At 37.4% G+C, this 16367-nt stretch overlaps 1 protein-coding gene across 3 annotated transcripts in view; it reads left to right on the top strand.

Annotated features, from left to right (window-relative positions):
• The window catches only part of PMS1 (PMS1 homolog 1, mismatch repair system component), a 58753-nt gene extending 47460 nt beyond the window's left edge, over window positions 1–11293 (top strand). Inside the window, exon 12 of one of the 3 annotated variants that reach the window (XM_054070525.1) lies at window positions 313–11293. In XM_054070525.1, coding sequence (XP_053926500.1) covers window positions 313–504 — 192 coding nt within the window. In that variant the 3' untranslated portion in view covers window positions 505–11293. The remainder of the gene's footprint in view (window positions 1–312) is intronic. The other 2 variants (XM_054070524.1, XM_054070523.1) reach the window with 2 other exon arrangements.
• The last annotated feature ends 5074 nt before the right edge of the window (window positions 11294–16367 follow it).

The raw sequence follows: 16367 nt of genomic DNA, 5'->3' as shown, positions 1-16367 counted from the left end.
AACAGGAAGCACATAAGTTCAGAAACACATAAGTTCTTGCAGAAGTAGACTAAAAGAAAAAAAGAGTGTAAACATGAACAGGGGATTGACTGTGTGTGACTCAGGTATAGAAGTGTCATGAAATGACCGATAAGATACGTTTAGCATTACATTTAGTTTTCTGGGATTTGAAATATTTATCAGCAGAAAAGAGAAGAGTGACCTTTAAACAGTGAATGCTTAATTCCTGCTTTCTGGTCGCCCCAGGTTAATGTGTTAAAAAGTGGTACGTTAAAACTGTTGAAGTTTTGGTTTTGTTTTTCCTTTCCACAGGGAGAAGCAGTACGTTTAGCTCGGCAGCTGCCCTTACATTTGTCAAAAGATGATGTACAAAACACGGTTTACAGGATGAAGCAACAGCTTGGAGAGGAAAATAAAGCCTGTGTTCATGGTCGACCTTTTTTTCATCACTTAACAGATATTCCAGAAGATGACAAGCACAGCTCCATGGAAATTATTCAGTAAATGGAACGAACATTTTGTCTGGGATCACATTTCTCTTGCTTAATTTTGATCATTACTCTGTTATTGCAGTATGTTTTGTGCAAAGCTTTTGTGTAATGACTTTTCATTATCATATGTTCATCTCTCAGGCTTTTTTTTTTTTTAATTTAAATTCAAATGCTACTTGAAAGCTGGAAATAAATACTGTAGAGAAACAACTCATCGCTATTTTTTTAAAAGAATTGGTTGAAGACATGTTCTCAACTCATTTGATACTTTATTGCTGAAGGTTTAGAAAATATCAGTATGTCAAAATGTTTTAGGTGTGAAGAAGTTAGAAGTTCATTTAACCAGAGCCTGGCAAAGTTTATTGTACTAAGGGCATGGAATGGTAAGCTTCAAAGGAATTCCAGGTAGCTATGGGTATTTAAATGTGCCATTGCCATATGCAGTTATTATTGTTACACTCTTATGGTGTTCTGTTTGGAAATTGTTAGCTCCTGTAAATGTGTACTGAAGTCCTTATGCCCTGTCTCCAAAAAGCTTTTCTCTAAACTGTGCAAGTAATTCAACATTTTTAACCTTGGCTTAAAAAACTAGATTCTTAGAAGTGTAGTACACTCTTAAGAGCTTAGGTCAAACAAAACTGAGCGTGACCTGAGAAGTGAATGGGGCAGAGTCACAGGAGTACAGGTTGGCGCTGAGAGCAGATGTCAGTGTGTGTGTGTTGGTGCAGCCACTATACAGGAAGTGTTTGGGGGTGGGAATCGCAAACAGGCCTCATTGGGGGAGGGTGTAGCACAACTAGGACGAAGTCTGCTATATAGACAGCTACTGATGCTCATTAATTTGTTCATTCTCTTTTCACCAGAGAGTAATGTTTACTCATCTATTTCATGGAGTAGTCTTCTTCCGTAAAGCTTCCCAATTATGACTACTGTGCATAGCAGTGCAGTTATCTGTGAAAGAACATGTTTTAAATGTTTCAGGAAAGACCACCTGAAAAGTCCTGCCTATCCCCAGTTGTTCTGTCATAGCAAATCTTGGTGTTATGAAAATGTGGTGGTTAGACTGAGCTTCGTAGTGGTCTGTGGCTGCTAGGCGAAGGGCTGGAGGTTGCTGAAAGGCCTGAGTGCAGGCCCATTTGTGGACAGGAGTATCGAACCAAATTAGCAAATGTACAATCTGAAAATGTAAATTAGTGATCTGTTGCTCTGTTTCAGACAATTCTGAGCTGGTGGACTAAGTTAAGATATCACAGCACTACATGGCAACTTGTAAATTATGAACTGAAAGGTCATGATTATGTTTTTATGCAGTTAAAGTAAGTTTGACCTTTTCAAACAGAGGACATATTTATAACTTCAAACTGGAGTAAGGAAAGTAGAGAAATACATGTACAGAAAACATGACTGCACTCTGTAGAAGTCATTTTAAGTAACAATGCTCATTTTAAGTAGCCACCCATATTAATTGCTGAGTGTCTGCCATAATTTAGCTCTTCTACAATGTCGAGTTCTGTTGGTGCATTTGGAGTGAACTGCCTGGGGCAATGCTTGCTGGACAGCATGCTGGGAGCACCTTGTGCCCTCACATAGGTGAAGGGCAGGCTGAACTTGGCCAGCTGCTCTTTGCAGCAGCAGCTGGTTGTACCATGGCACACAGAGGCACTTGCTGATGCTTGCCCAGGAAGCACAGAGGAAGGCTTAGGGAACAATGAATGCAAATAAATAGGAAAGTTTTGTTTAGTATCCCTCCTGTACATGGCAGAATGGTGCAGAGGCCTGAGCTAAGACGTAGTAGTGAATCAGGTGCTCTCTTCCCTTTACTGCCTTGGGACGTGCATCCTCCACTGCTGCAAAGGAGGAGGAGCACAAGAACATGTGCATTTTCTTCCCTTGCTGTTTTCCCACCTCTACTATGCACATGTGTGGGGTCAGATTGGGAACAGCTGAAGGGCATCAGGTGAATTCTTTTTAATGGTAGTGTGAGCTCTAAGTCTGGGTGTCTACCCACTGTGGTAGTCATGGTTGGGGGTGCAAGCTGAAAAGGTGAATTACGGTGAATTGCGCTGATACTCTGCTGATGGAGATGGCTTTTTAGATAGGGTGGGTCTCTCCTTACTTTATCTAGTGTGGACAGAAGGAAAGTTAACTTTCTAGAGCTGCTCTTTCATTTTTATAGAGATATGCTCTCTGATGCCTCTATTTCACATTCCTTGTTCAAACAAAAAAAAAAAAAACAACACCCCACTGCTAGATTTACAAGTTTAAAAGAAGTCAAATGGTGTGCTTGATGTAATGGTTCACAAAGGAAGGCACATCAACTTGTTGCCATTGCATCAGCACCTGGTACCACTCAGATGTTTCATTAGGCAATGAACTCCATGAGGCTCTCTGGGGAGCATGCCTGTCCTTGCAGTCAGTGATTAAGTCCCCAGCTGTTTGGAAGTCAGAGGAAAACTTAAAATGCATAAGGATGAGTAGACTTGGTTATTGTTGTGATTGACCTCTTACATTAGTGGAAAAAGCAGCGGGGTGGGATCTGGTGGGCACATGTCCCAGCAGCATGCAAACAGGCAGCCACGTCATTGTACCCTACTGAATGGTCTCAAGCAGCTGTGTCCAGGAGTGGCCAGGTTGAGGCATTTCAAGGGACTCCCGGTATTTGCACTGCCCTCTGCTGGCATTTTATTTTTGTGCAGTTTTAACCATTTAAAATTATGGGTACACAGGTCAGGTCTAGGACAACTCCCCATGGCCAGCTTTCAGCAGAGACAATGCTATGTGGGGAGCCCAAATCCCTAACTGAAACCCTAACCATCCCTGTGGAGAGATGATTGCTGCAGAGAGTTGTGCGTTTCCAAGGAAAGTTGGTGATTGACCAGAATGACTATCATTCCATCATCAGTAGGTCAAAGTGTTATTGCTTATGATGCTTCTGGTGATGTTTGTATTTCTGTATTCTAATATGGAATATTTAAAATATCTGGTAATAGGACCTGCACTCCCAAGCATCACACTGTTATAGTTATAAAATCTCAATTTATGCAAGTGGTTGAATTCCCCCCCAATACATGTTAGTAATACTTTTATGAAAGTAAGCATCAAAGAGCAACTTTGGGGGGTTTTGAAAGGGTTTTAATATTTGGTCTTCAGGGCTTGTTTTATCTTCTGTAAAGCAGGTCTAGTTTTGGCTTGGTAAGGGGCATTGATTTAGTTTTGATTTGTTTTGTTAAAGAAACATAATTTGAATTAATTTTTTGTCTGCAATAGCAATATTGAAGGATTCATGAACATTTTATTTCTTTTTACCCAGCATTTTAACAGGCTAGGTTAGCAATGGTGAGAAACTTAAGGTACATCTATTTAATTTTGCTAATGGAAAGCTACTAGACGCAGGTTTTTGATTCTTTTGCCCTTCTCCCCCTCTCTCTGTGGAGATACCATATCTGAAACTACGGAGAGTATAAATGTGGAAATGTTGACTCTTTTGTTATTGGCTTCGAATTAAGCACACATTGTTGCAGATGATTTGGAGGACTTATTTAAAGTAAATATACAATTTCAAGCTCAATTATCATTCATAGTTTAACTGAACATAGTGAGATACAAGGTCTGTGAATCTGATACAGTGTTACTTCATAATTATGATGCTTTTTTACAGTAAATTTGATATAGAACAGTTGCTAAAGGAAAGCTGCTGAATGGTGTGACCAACCGTTTTATGGGACACATCTGGTGTATTAGTTCAGGATGTGCACTGCAGAAGAACAGAGCCTTTTGCACAAAATGAGAAGGAAGCTAACTCCACATGTATATGTTTTGCGGACATGCAAAGAGGTTAAACAATTACAAGTTAATTGTGTAAGCTAATAGGAAGGGGGTTTGTAATGTCATTTCAAAACAGCTAAGGGGGAAATGGAGGAGAATTATTGTTTCAAAATCTCAAATGAACAGTTTACACCTGTTAATGTTACATTTAGAACAGCTGTTTCTTTTATTATCAGTAAACAGATGCAGAAAGAAATGGAATGTTTTAAAGCAATATGTTAATCCTGTCTTCCACTACTGAACATTCTCACAATATTATGATTGAATATTAACTGTAGTTCTGTCATCTGCATTTACAGAATTCTTTTATTTGTGACTTTTGCATCTGAAGTTTTAATGTTTATCCAAAGCTATTGTAGTCTTTCATCAACCCATCATAAGTCTTTTTGCACATCAGTAGTTTTACTGATGATTTCATTGGGCTGAATTACTCAGCTGAAGCACTCTTGGCTTTGGTTTTGCTTAAAGGTTATTCTGTAGTTGCAATTTCACCTTGATATTAAGCAATCTATATTTGTAAGGGAAGAAAAAAAAATTGCTCTCGAGAGCTCTGCCTTGCACACACATTTTCTATGAACTCCAGGTGAAGCTGGTTGCTATTACACGCAAAGCTTTACTAGAGCACGCTTTGTTAGGTCCAGCCCTGTGTATTAGGATAGTACCAGTCAGGTGGTACAGGACAGATTCCGGTTCGGGGCATGGAATTTTTTGGTTTATGTGAAAATAATTTTAATCTTAGTTCATGTATTTTGTCTATATGTTATGACAAATGTATTGTGCTACTAAAGCTTTCAAATAAAGAGCAGCTATGGTTCTGGTAGTCTCTTGGAAAAAATATACCTTGAAACTGCAGATGCAATACCACGTGTGCCTGGGGAAAGAAAATAAATTCAAAATGTTTCAAAATTAGTGCCTAAACTGACCTGAAGTTTCCTAGAAAGCAGTGCCTGCCACTGAGATGCTCAAGGATGGCATTAGTAGTTCTTCAACTAGAAAATCTATCTGCCTTAATTTTCAAATTAGATAATCTATAAATGTTCAAAAAAAAAAAAGGTAGTATTTCAATGAAATAACGTGATTGTGGAGCATTACTGACTTGGCACTCCAAGAACGGAAGCACAAAAGATTGATACTGTATAACTGGTTTGGCAGATTGGTTTTCAGGAAATGTAGGGACCAGTGAATATGGCAGCTGCATTATTAAAATACTGCATTCAAGCCCAGGTCAAATTTTTCATTCATGCATGGAGTAACTCAGCATTAATTGGATCATTACATTTTTTAGATATTTTAGATCACCAATATTTTTTGCTTCGGCACTTAAAATGCCTGTTTAAATTAAAGGATTCACAAGAAGGAAATGTTTTGACAGAGCAATGCTGTATGAAGCGTTGATACGTGAGTCATCAATGTTGATACGACCACTTGTCAGGTCGTTGCAGTAATAAAGTTGCATTAGTAGAACTAACGTTCTGTTTCTACTGCCAGGACAGCCTATCTTTGGAGAACTTTAAAGATACTTTGTCAGGTAAAATAGATATATCTAAGTTGATATAAAACAAAGAAAAAGGTTTTGTCATTCCTTGTTCTCTTTAACCTGCTACTGTTCATGTCAGAGAAATGAGAGTGTTCCTGGTGAAAGGTGAGTTTACTTTCTCTGTTAATAAAAGGGTGAAGGGAGGAACCCTCTAGCTTTGGAAGAGTCCTGACATCTCGCTTCAAGATAATGGAAGCTTCTTTTGGAGATAATTTCAGTTGATTTCCTATAAAGTAGTTGTTAAAAGGCAAATGGTTTCAGCTGTGAGGAGCAGGTTCTCAAAGTTGGCCCAAAATGACTTGTAAGAAATAGGTTGTTTTAAAGCAACATGGTGTTGGATTTCTATTGTTCTTCACTTAAACCAGGCAGAGTTTGTCAGTTAACATGCCTGATGTTCCCTGGCAGTTTAGGTGTGTATCATTTACAACAAGAACCTGTTAATAGTTGCTAAGACATGAAACTACATATGTGTAGTTCTGGAAAAACGTTCCCTGGTCAGAGGAATTCAGGTGGTTACTTCTCCCACAAGTTAGCCACATCCATTACAGAATGTTTCCTTAATTGTTGCACTTAAAGCTTCACATTCAGCTTCAAAATCCTCTCTTTCAGAACTACTTGCCTGAGATCCCATTGCCGTGGGGGACAGCCATAACTTTTTTACAACAATCTTTGAGCTGCCAACTCCTTTGGGAGAGTGGATTTGACACTTTTAGTTTTGGTCTGTGTTTGCAAATAAGTAAATATGATTATGGATCAACTGTAACGGCAATAAAATGGACATTGATTTTTTTTTAGAATTGCACTGTTTTACACTGTTAGTGAGCTTTTATGTAGAATCTGAAAACACTTCATAGTGCACCAACTGCTTGTAGGTTATAACAGAAGAAACAGCTCAGCCAGCCTTAAGCTGACTGCAGAGATTACAGGGGGCAAACCCCCAAACTCTGTGACTCAGTTCCCACTGTTTCACTGTTACTGTAATAAGCATGAAAGCAATGATTAATGGGTGGGTATAGATAATTCTTGCCTAATCCTTGAGGCTGTAATTTCTGACTCTACTACTCGAGTCATTGAAAGATATGCAGGCCTTTATTGTGTCCTGTTTCTTCTGAGTTTATTTGGATGCTCTATAGCAACAGACTGTTCTGTTGATTTCTTAAACTACGTAAAGTAGTGAAGGTTTTAAGCACCACTAGATTTTTTTTTCTTTTTCCTTTATTATTTTTAAACCTGTGTGGATGCAGAATGATTAAGATTAAAACCAATTACAGCCAAGGAAGGACTTAAATGATAAAATATGTTGCCATAATAACTGTTTTACTGGTTTTCTTCTGCTTGCCAGTCTACGTCTTTTTAACTGTAGCTCAAAAATCTGAAGCAAGTATTTTGGCATAGCACAGTTTGTAAGGAAGATTTAATGGCTTGTTGTGTCCTATTTCTATAAACAGAAGTCATTTAGAGTTCAGCAGATATATTTAGAATCAGCATTTGTTCTGGTAGTTACTAGATGAATAAAATAATCTTTGAAAAGCTGAATATACAGAAGGGAACATGCAAGTTGAAATTCACCTCACAACTAATTCTCTTTCAAGAGATTTTGATGTATTCACTGTTACTGACCTACAACACAAATCTTTTTAATCATGGGTTTAATTGTTGTTGCAAGCTTCAATAGTTTCAAGAGAATGCTATGATTATTGCTGTGCAATAGGTATGACCTTGCACACTTTACAGTGGCAGAATTCCCCAGTCTTCATTCAGGAGGATTTCTCTGTCTCAAGGAGTGCAGTGTAAGGCCCAGTAAGAGGGAAATTCAGAAGTTCTGAAGAGTTCTTTTCTACTTTGGGCTGATTTGGATCAAAATGTTAATAGGAGTTTAAATTGAGCAATTTGTAGTCTAACTTGTGATTTGTTTACTTCAAGGTATGCATAATATCTGCAAAACCTAAGCAAAATGTGCTTTAAAGACATGAATTTTGTAGCAAATAGTAAATTAAAGCTATAGTGACCTTTTGGTCTTTCTGATTGTGTGCATAAATATGTTCATCTGTTGGTTTGTACTAAGTGCAGCAACAGGGCTCTTGCTCAGGGCATAGCAGGCATGAGAAATACTCTTGTATATTTGTTCTTCTACTGTACTTTTTATTGAAAAAAAATTGAAATTAAAATGTTTGTAATCACAGCTTTATGCAATTTTTGTGTGTTGGTTTTGGAAAAAATAGTTATTTTCCTATGAGAATAAGGTTCATTTAGTGTGAATAGACATCAGTACCCTATTTTAAATTTTAATTGATATTTCTGCCCCTGCTGCTGGCTCTGGCAATGCTTCTGTGAAGTCTGAAAAGTTTTACCGTATCATTTCTGATATAGATTTTGCCAAACAGGAGTTTGAAAACATTGATTGGAAGTATATTATATTCTACATTTAAGTATATTTTTCCTTTTGTATTTTAACATATTAACAATGGTTTTCCTTTCTTCTGTATTAAGAGTCCATGCTTTCAGCATCACCAAAAAATGTCACCCAGTCATGTGATTGCCCCATCAGCTTATTAAAGAAGTAGCTTGCAAATATTGTTTTGCAAATAACTAAAAACTTCATTTTATATTATCATACCTAAACAGGACATTTTCCAGGTTTTACCATGTTTAAATTTTGGTTGTTTCAGTGAAAATCAGAAGTATTCATGTAACTGTATTTTTTTTTAAATGAGCATGTTTTCTCATGTTACTTAACAGAGATTATAAAATGATACTTTATGGTGTCTATTGCTGTTCATCCAAGTGTCAGAAAGGTGAAATTGTATACACAAATTGGAGTCCAATTATGCCCATTTGTTCCCTCATTAAACTGGCATATTGAAAAAAGGACTGGCCAAATAACTGGCAAATCAGGGAACAGAACCTAACAGGCTGACAGCGTTTCCCCACTTCAACTACACTGGAAGTCTACTTGTTGGAGAAAATGATATACTGGTACCAAATGATATATATGATGTGCAACACAAAAGATTTCCTGTTTTCAGTTTATATGACATGACCTGTGGGCTAGCTGAAGAAAACATCACTGAGAAAGTACTATATCTACATTTACAAGTGTTCCTATTGATATGTTATTTTTCTAAGATTTTGCTGAGTAAAGCTGTTTCCATACATAAGCTTTTTGGCCATCTGCAACTGCTTGTCAGTGAGCCTGGTTTGAGAACACTGGTTGTAATTGTAACCTCAGGAATGTGTGACCAGCTCGTGGCCAGCTGTGCATGCCCTGACTTTTCCCAGGTGTTAAGATACATGGCCACTTTTGTTCACTTTAACTGATGAAGCGAAATGCAGTCCTTGTTTTTCCCTACCTTGTATTAAACCAAGAAACTGTTGGGTTTTATTATTTTTTAATATGTCATAGCAAACAACTAGATGAAGTCCATGTTTTTAATTATTGGGCTTATGTGACAGTGTGCTGCATTTGTATGATGGTATGTATATAGTGAAATACAAAAAGAGTCCTCAGTGTCCCATGATCTTGCTATAAATTAACAGTGCTGACCCTCCAAATCACACAAATGCTCTTTTTGTTTGTTTGTTTGAAAAAGATTTTACTTATGTTTCAATAGCAGAGATATTTCAGTAGTTTAAACCTCTTCAGACGGAGTTTCTTTGTAATCAGCTTTATTTTAATGATTCATTTTGTGATCGTAGGAACACTTACTAGCTGTCTTCTGCATGGGAACCTGATTGGAATTCCTCCTAAATCTGACCTGGAGTTGTGTGTGTAGGGAGGATTGTATTTTGTCTTTGCCTGCATAGCATTTTCTTTACTTGTGTATCTTTCTGTATTCAAGGTGAGGCATGAGTGACTTGAAAGCAGTACATGCAAGCACGGGTCTCCTAACAAGTGTTGTAGGGAAGAACACCTCCAGATATCATGAACAGAATTTGCTCCATAGCCTGTGACACTGTTTAGTAAAGTAAAAAGTGAAAGCATGGGATTACCTTATGGACATGATAATTTGCACAATGTGATTGTTATGAAAGAATAATCCACTTCTCAGGTCCCTGCTGCTAGGTCTCATTTGCCAATAAGCTGACATGGTCATCACATAGTAGATATAAGTTACAAACTTATTTCTTGGGCATATCAATTATTTTATATGATCAAAACCATCACATTTTCCCTAAAAGGAACCTACCCATGCAGATCAGTTTCCATGGTGTGAACTCAGACCGTCAAGTAGAGGAGGTCTGTGTCTTCTCTGACAATTCTAAGTTCATGAAGTATGAATTTCTGACTTTCATAGCTTTTCAAAGACCTTGCACTTTTCGGTTTCGTCATCTTTGAATGTAGTAAGGACATACAGATCCTAAACTAGCACTGGCTTTTCCTAAGTGTTAGAAATCAATGAGGGATGAGCACATGTGAAAACTTCGTATGTGCCCACGTGCTTTTCAAAATCTATCTCTTAGGGACTTGGAAAAGCTCATTTAATCTTGGAAGTCAGTGAAAAATCAGCCTCCTAAACATTTGCCTAGCCCTTGAAAAATTTACCAGAACTGTCTAGGGAGGGGGAGAGGGTCACATCTACCCAGTGCTGAGACCTACTTCAACATAAACTTGTAGCAAGGCAAGTTCACCCTTATAGCTCTAATAGTATGGAGCACTCTTGCATTATGATCTTATGTGAGACTCAGTGATGTGCTTTTTCAGGGTTGAAGTACTGCTCTGTGAATCCTCTTTAGAAAGCAAGGACTGTTCTCTCTTTCCCAGAGTACATGGGAGAGCTGTGAAGACCTGGGATAAAACTGCATGGTATAATCTACTAGTAAGTGATTTGTGCCTCTGACTGATGTGTCTCCAGTGAAGACTCCCAGATATGTGCCAGTATTGTGAGATTCCTGTAACCACTGATCTTCGGTGTTTCCTGTGAAACTTGAACCTAATGTTAGAAATCTGCATCAGGACTGAGCTATTCTCTGCTCTTTGTTTTCTGTTCATCAAGGTGGCTTTTCTCATTAGCATAAATCACCAAGGTCCTGCAGCAGTACTGTTGTCCATGTGAAATACAGCATCTCCACTCTGGTGAAGGAATATTTACAACCCAAAATGCTCTGCTTTTCTTGGATTAGAGAAACCTCTCATTGCTTCTTTTTTCAATTTTTTTTTTGCATCCTAACAAGTAATTCTGGTTATATGATGAAATAAATAAAGAGAAATCATATAGATTTAAGAGAAAATCATATAGAATGCCATTGTTATTTTATTATTAGGCATGTTTGATGTGAATAGAGTAAATTAGCCAAAGGCAAATAAAATGCACTGCTGTGGACATGAGCGAGTTCAAAAACAATGAAATAAAAATATCTGTGATACATTGCATTAGGTTGTGGTAAAGAAGTTAAATGGCTCTAAATTGTTTGTAACCTAGTTGAAGAAATAAGAGACTTCCGTGGGGTATGGATCCATAATGTAAACAATTTCAAAGCGTGTTTGGCAGCCTCTTGGAATTTGCTCCAAATGCTTTTGGTTCAATGGGACTGGAAAGCTATGCTCCACTATAGCATCACTCAATATTTTGTTCTGGAGGAAGGAAACTTGGAAACAGCTCTACATTTTATTTTTATTTTTTTTAAATTGCTTAAAGGTAACAGCGGAAAAAAGTGAGATGAGCTGCATGCTTATATTTCTTCCTACCTGCTCATCTTTCTTACTTTCATTGTTGCCTTACTTAAGAGGAGAGATTTAAAATGCACACACAAATGCCTACTAACATAAGGTACATTAATAAGTGTAATTGGTGACAACTGTTTAGTTTGTATCTGAAAGTATATGTATGCATGCTTTAGGTTCCTGCTCTTTCTCAGAGGTTACTCTTGTAGAGGTATTTCTGAGGCCATCTTCCTGTCTGTGTACCTTTAGAGTATTTTATTTATTGTTATACTTACTGAGACCATCTTGAACACTTTCTTTATGAGGACTTAGGACTCATCAGAGTAGGAGACATCTTTTTCCTGCACAGTTTTTGAAAGAACAGTAAGAATTGCTCTCGTTCAGTCATGCTGCCTTCTGCTGCATCTTCATCAGATAATGCAGACTCGTTGATTTTTCCTAGCTTCCTGGGGTGGCATGTGAAACCAGTTGAGCAGAGCTGTTCGCCTTGCTCCTGAGGGCTCATATAAATTAAAAGTCCTGAGCAGCAGGGATTTGTTAAAATTGTCATAGGGCTCTTTTATATGATGTTAACCCCCATGGTCTGGCCAGGCTCCAAACAGGGTAATTACATTCTTCCTACCTAAATTCTCCCTGCAATTGCAATTCGATGTGCTGGTATTCCTCACTTCCTCTCCTCTGCCATGCCCAGTGGAACAGTTGTTGCATTTCATCCCAGAGGTACTTTTGGTGACTGATGGAGTGGTCTGTGTATAGAGACCATAGAGCATTTCAAGAGCCTTTTGGATGAAAAGTAATTTATGATGCTTCTTTTTTTAATTATCTGCTTTTTAAAAACTAGACTAGCTTAATTTTTAAAGTTTTAAAACAGACTAGCTTAATCTGAGCCCTGAATGCGTGTGAACTGTTTGTGACAGACCTGGACTGAGACAGCATCAGCAGCCGTTCTCATCCCTTGTGGAACTTCTTCCCAAGGGGGTTTAGCTGGAGGAAGTAACAGACCAAACTAAAAATATAGGAAGGGTTTTCTTAAGGGTTCATTACAAAATAGGAAGAATCTGATCTATGTAGTAAGGCAAATGCAATTTTTACCTCAAATGAAGCGCATATTAAGGAGTATACATAGACATACACATTTATTTGATAAGTTCCTGCTGCTTATATATTCCATTGTAACCGTAAGAGTGGCTTTTAAACTCTCTTGTTTTGGAAGTTACTCTTCTTTTTTCCACTACTACTTATACTAGAAGTGGGTTTTATTACCAAAACACCATGTCTTTTGTTAAAGATGTTGCATACTAATTGGAAGAAGGCAAATTATATATAAATTTAAAGGTTGCCTATTAGCGGAAAGATACGGAGTTAGTACTCGATGTTAAGAAGACAGTAAGGGAATGTCTGTATATGCCAAATATAGAAATAGCGAATACAGTGTTCTCTAAATATGGGATTTGCTTATCATGTATCTGCAAGACAAATATGATAATTCTGGGGGATATGTTTGTGTTTAGTTTAACACTGGTTTCTCTCTTCACTCGTGGACCTGTACTATACACTAAATCTTTGCACAGTTGCTAACCTGAGTGACCTAAACTTGTATTTCATGAGATCATTCACTCTGGTCTGTTGTGTATGCCAAGCCACTGCATTTCACTTGGTATTAGTGCCCTGCCTAAATATTTGATTGGGTCAGATATTTCTGTCCTAGAACATAGGCTACTGGTAGAAACAAGAAATCACTCTTTATCTGTGCCATGATGTCCTCGCTAATGAAGTGAGACCTTTCAAAGTGGTCTAAGCAGATATGTCACTCACCATGCTGTGGGAAAAGCTGAAGATTTTGCAAGTGCCCTGTTCAATAGCATGAGAAATATATTTCCAGCCCCAGATGGCAAAAATCAATATAGGACCCTACACAACTGAGTTTGATGCAACACTTGAGGTCCTGAGGAGATTCTTAGGGTTAGTTTCTGAGTCAGTGCAGAACTCCAAGCGTCTTGATCCCTGCATCATCAACCAGTCTCTCTGGTGCTTCCGAGGAAGGTTAAAAAAAGCAAAATGAACCAAACAACAAATTGAAAAAAAACACGTAAAAAAAAAATAAAAACCTGAGTACTATGATGCAATAACTTTGAAACTTGAAGCATAAAATGTCCTTGTGAGGTCTTTCATTGTGTTTCAATGAAAAACTACATTATTGTGAACAAAAGAGACCTTTATCTTTGACCTGTGTTGGAAGCTGAAATAAATTTACTTAAATACTCGACACTGAATTTAGCTCAGTATGCTCTACTGCTTGTTGCTTAGAAAGAAGCCTATACCAGTTCTATAGCTAGATGTTAATGAGTTGTACCGCTATAATCCCACTCAGTGCAGCTTTAATGGATTTTAACTTGGAATAGGAAATTTAGTTTGCTTGCCTGTGAGCCATTCAGTTATGTTCTTACTTAAAAACATTTTTCCATGTAGAATTGAAATGAGCTATTTGAATAATTTTAGTACTGCAACCTTTAAGAATGTGCTTTTTTAATTGCAATATATAATAGTAAATATTTGCATAAAATACAGCTGTGGTATTAAGCGTTTCTTCCAAGTTCATTTATAGTTAATGTTACCAATGCAGTTTGATAATTGACTTAGTTTTAATTATGTTACAAAAGAAAATGTGTGGTTTTTTGTTAGTTTATGTGTAAGTAAATATAAACAGCCTTATTCAAACTGATGGCCCCCTAACAGGCACTCTCTCTTGCCATCAACTCTTATGTACACTTGCATCTTCTAAGCATCTTAAACTGTTTACTGTATTTGTTTGAACTTCGTCAAGTCATCATCCTCTTACTAGCTTCTGTGTCCAGGATGAGCCACAAATTCCTGGAAAATTTCATGCAGAAAAAAACTCATGTACTTTAATACTACAGGAACTTTTCTTCTATTGAATAATATATTTAGGTAAAAGTAATCTGTTAGAATAAGGCAGCAAAGGATTTATTCTAATGGCAGGTGATTCATAGTTAGGTATTATTACACCCCATAATTTTGTGCATCTGTAATCTTTCTAGCTTTGCTTGGCTTGTGTCTCTTTTTATTATCTGACACTGTGGTGCAACTTTTAAGAGTCTGTTTTTAATGAAAGTACAAAATTTAATTTTTCAGAAACTAATATCAAAGAACAATGTATTAGATTTATCTATATTTTGAATTCCCTTTAATTCTCTCCTTTGCTGTTTTTTGTTGTTGTTGTTATTGTTTTTGGTTTTATTTTTTTCTCCTGCTGCTGCTTCTTGCATCCTCTCCCTCTGGAAAGGAGGAATGTGCTCTTTTCTCTACCAAGGCATGACTTTCTCACTTGTCTCTTTTTTTTGTTACCCACAACTGTCTTTTTTTTCTTTTTTTTAATCTCCATCTGCAGCTTCTTTTTACCTTAGCACTCATTGCTGTCACGGACAGCTTTAATTTAATTACAAATACCTTTTTGTTACACTATAAATTCAACTTTGTAGAGCACAGGAGAAGCTCTCGTATCTGAGACTGAAAGTCTTTTTTCTGTTCCACAGTTTCATACTTATTTATTTTTCTTTCTTTCCTCATTGATACCATTTTTCTTTTCTTCTCAACCTGCCTCTTTAGCAATCCAAACTCAAAAATTCCCTTCTGTGGGTGCATGTAATTAAAGACACTGTCTGATAATTAAATATTCTAAAATATGTACAGAATTCAGTTCAGTGGATTGGGTTTTTTTTAAAATATAATTTTCAATACAGTTCTCCTAATATATGTGAGAAACATACTTTAGAAATTTCAATAAAAACAATAAAACAATTCTGCTCAGAAGACCAAACTCCTCATATTAAGGACAGCTTGTAGTCCTCCCAAAAGAGTAGATTATTATTGCCATTCCTTGGAGTGAAACTGTAGCAGTATCTGTACATACTCCAAAAATTTATCATTATTGCGGGATGTGCCTTTAATGGCTGATTGAAATTACCCTTTTTAGTAACTATTGTGTTAACTTGGTTGTAGAGACATTTACACTAAATGTAGAGATATTTACACTAAAATTTCGTTGTGCTCTTGGGGAAACCAGACATATCAGGACTACTCAGTTTAATTGAAATTGAGATAAATAATTTGAGGATGACTTTACTCAAGTTTTGAAACACTTAACTCTCACTTAGGAGGAGATGTGGGGTAGATAAATGATGAACAACTGGGAAGCTGGCTCTGAAGCACGTGCTCGTGAGTTTGGACACTGACTAATCTGTTTTTGCTGTCGCTGGCACCGCAAATAACAGCATAATGCAAAACCTTCCTGTTTCTTCCCAGTCTGTCGTTTTAGCTTTCCACCGAGTGCAAGCAGTGGCCATGAGCTGAGCCCTTGCTGGCAGAAGTGAGAGCAGCAGCTTGGCCAGGGCTTCTGACACTGCCGAGTCCACAATTTACCTCTGCCCCAAAGGCTCTTCTGGGTCTTGTGCTGATTGATACACAGCAAAGAATGAGTTTGGAAGGTTTTTTTCCCCCTTTGCCAACCTGGAGTCAATCTGTGACATTATATGAAGCATATGACTGGGGAAGGGGTGCAGGCCTATGGCATGCATGTGCCCAGGAGCAAAACCAAACACCTGGGACTCTTTTATGTTGTACCATCTTCCCTGTTTGACTTGGCAGAATTACTGAACTGAGACAGGCATCTAAAGAGAATTGCTGATTTGGAGATGTTACTTTTCAGGGTAACCTCATACTATTCTCCTATCACCTTCCCACACTATGAAGCGCTGTCAGATTTGGGAGGGGTTTCCTTCCTTATAGTAGTTTATAAAGATGGTGAACTGTATTAAGATATTCTCTTACTAAA

Source organism: Cuculus canorus, chromosome 6 (genome assembly GCF_017976375.1).
Source record: "Cuculus canorus isolate bCucCan1 chromosome 6, bCucCan1.pri, whole genome shotgun sequence".
NCBI lineage: Eukaryota > Metazoa > Chordata > Aves > Cuculiformes > Cuculidae > Cuculus > Cuculus canorus.
Note: the sequence above shows the minus strand (reverse complement) of the source record. Positions and strands in the feature narration are given on the sequence as shown.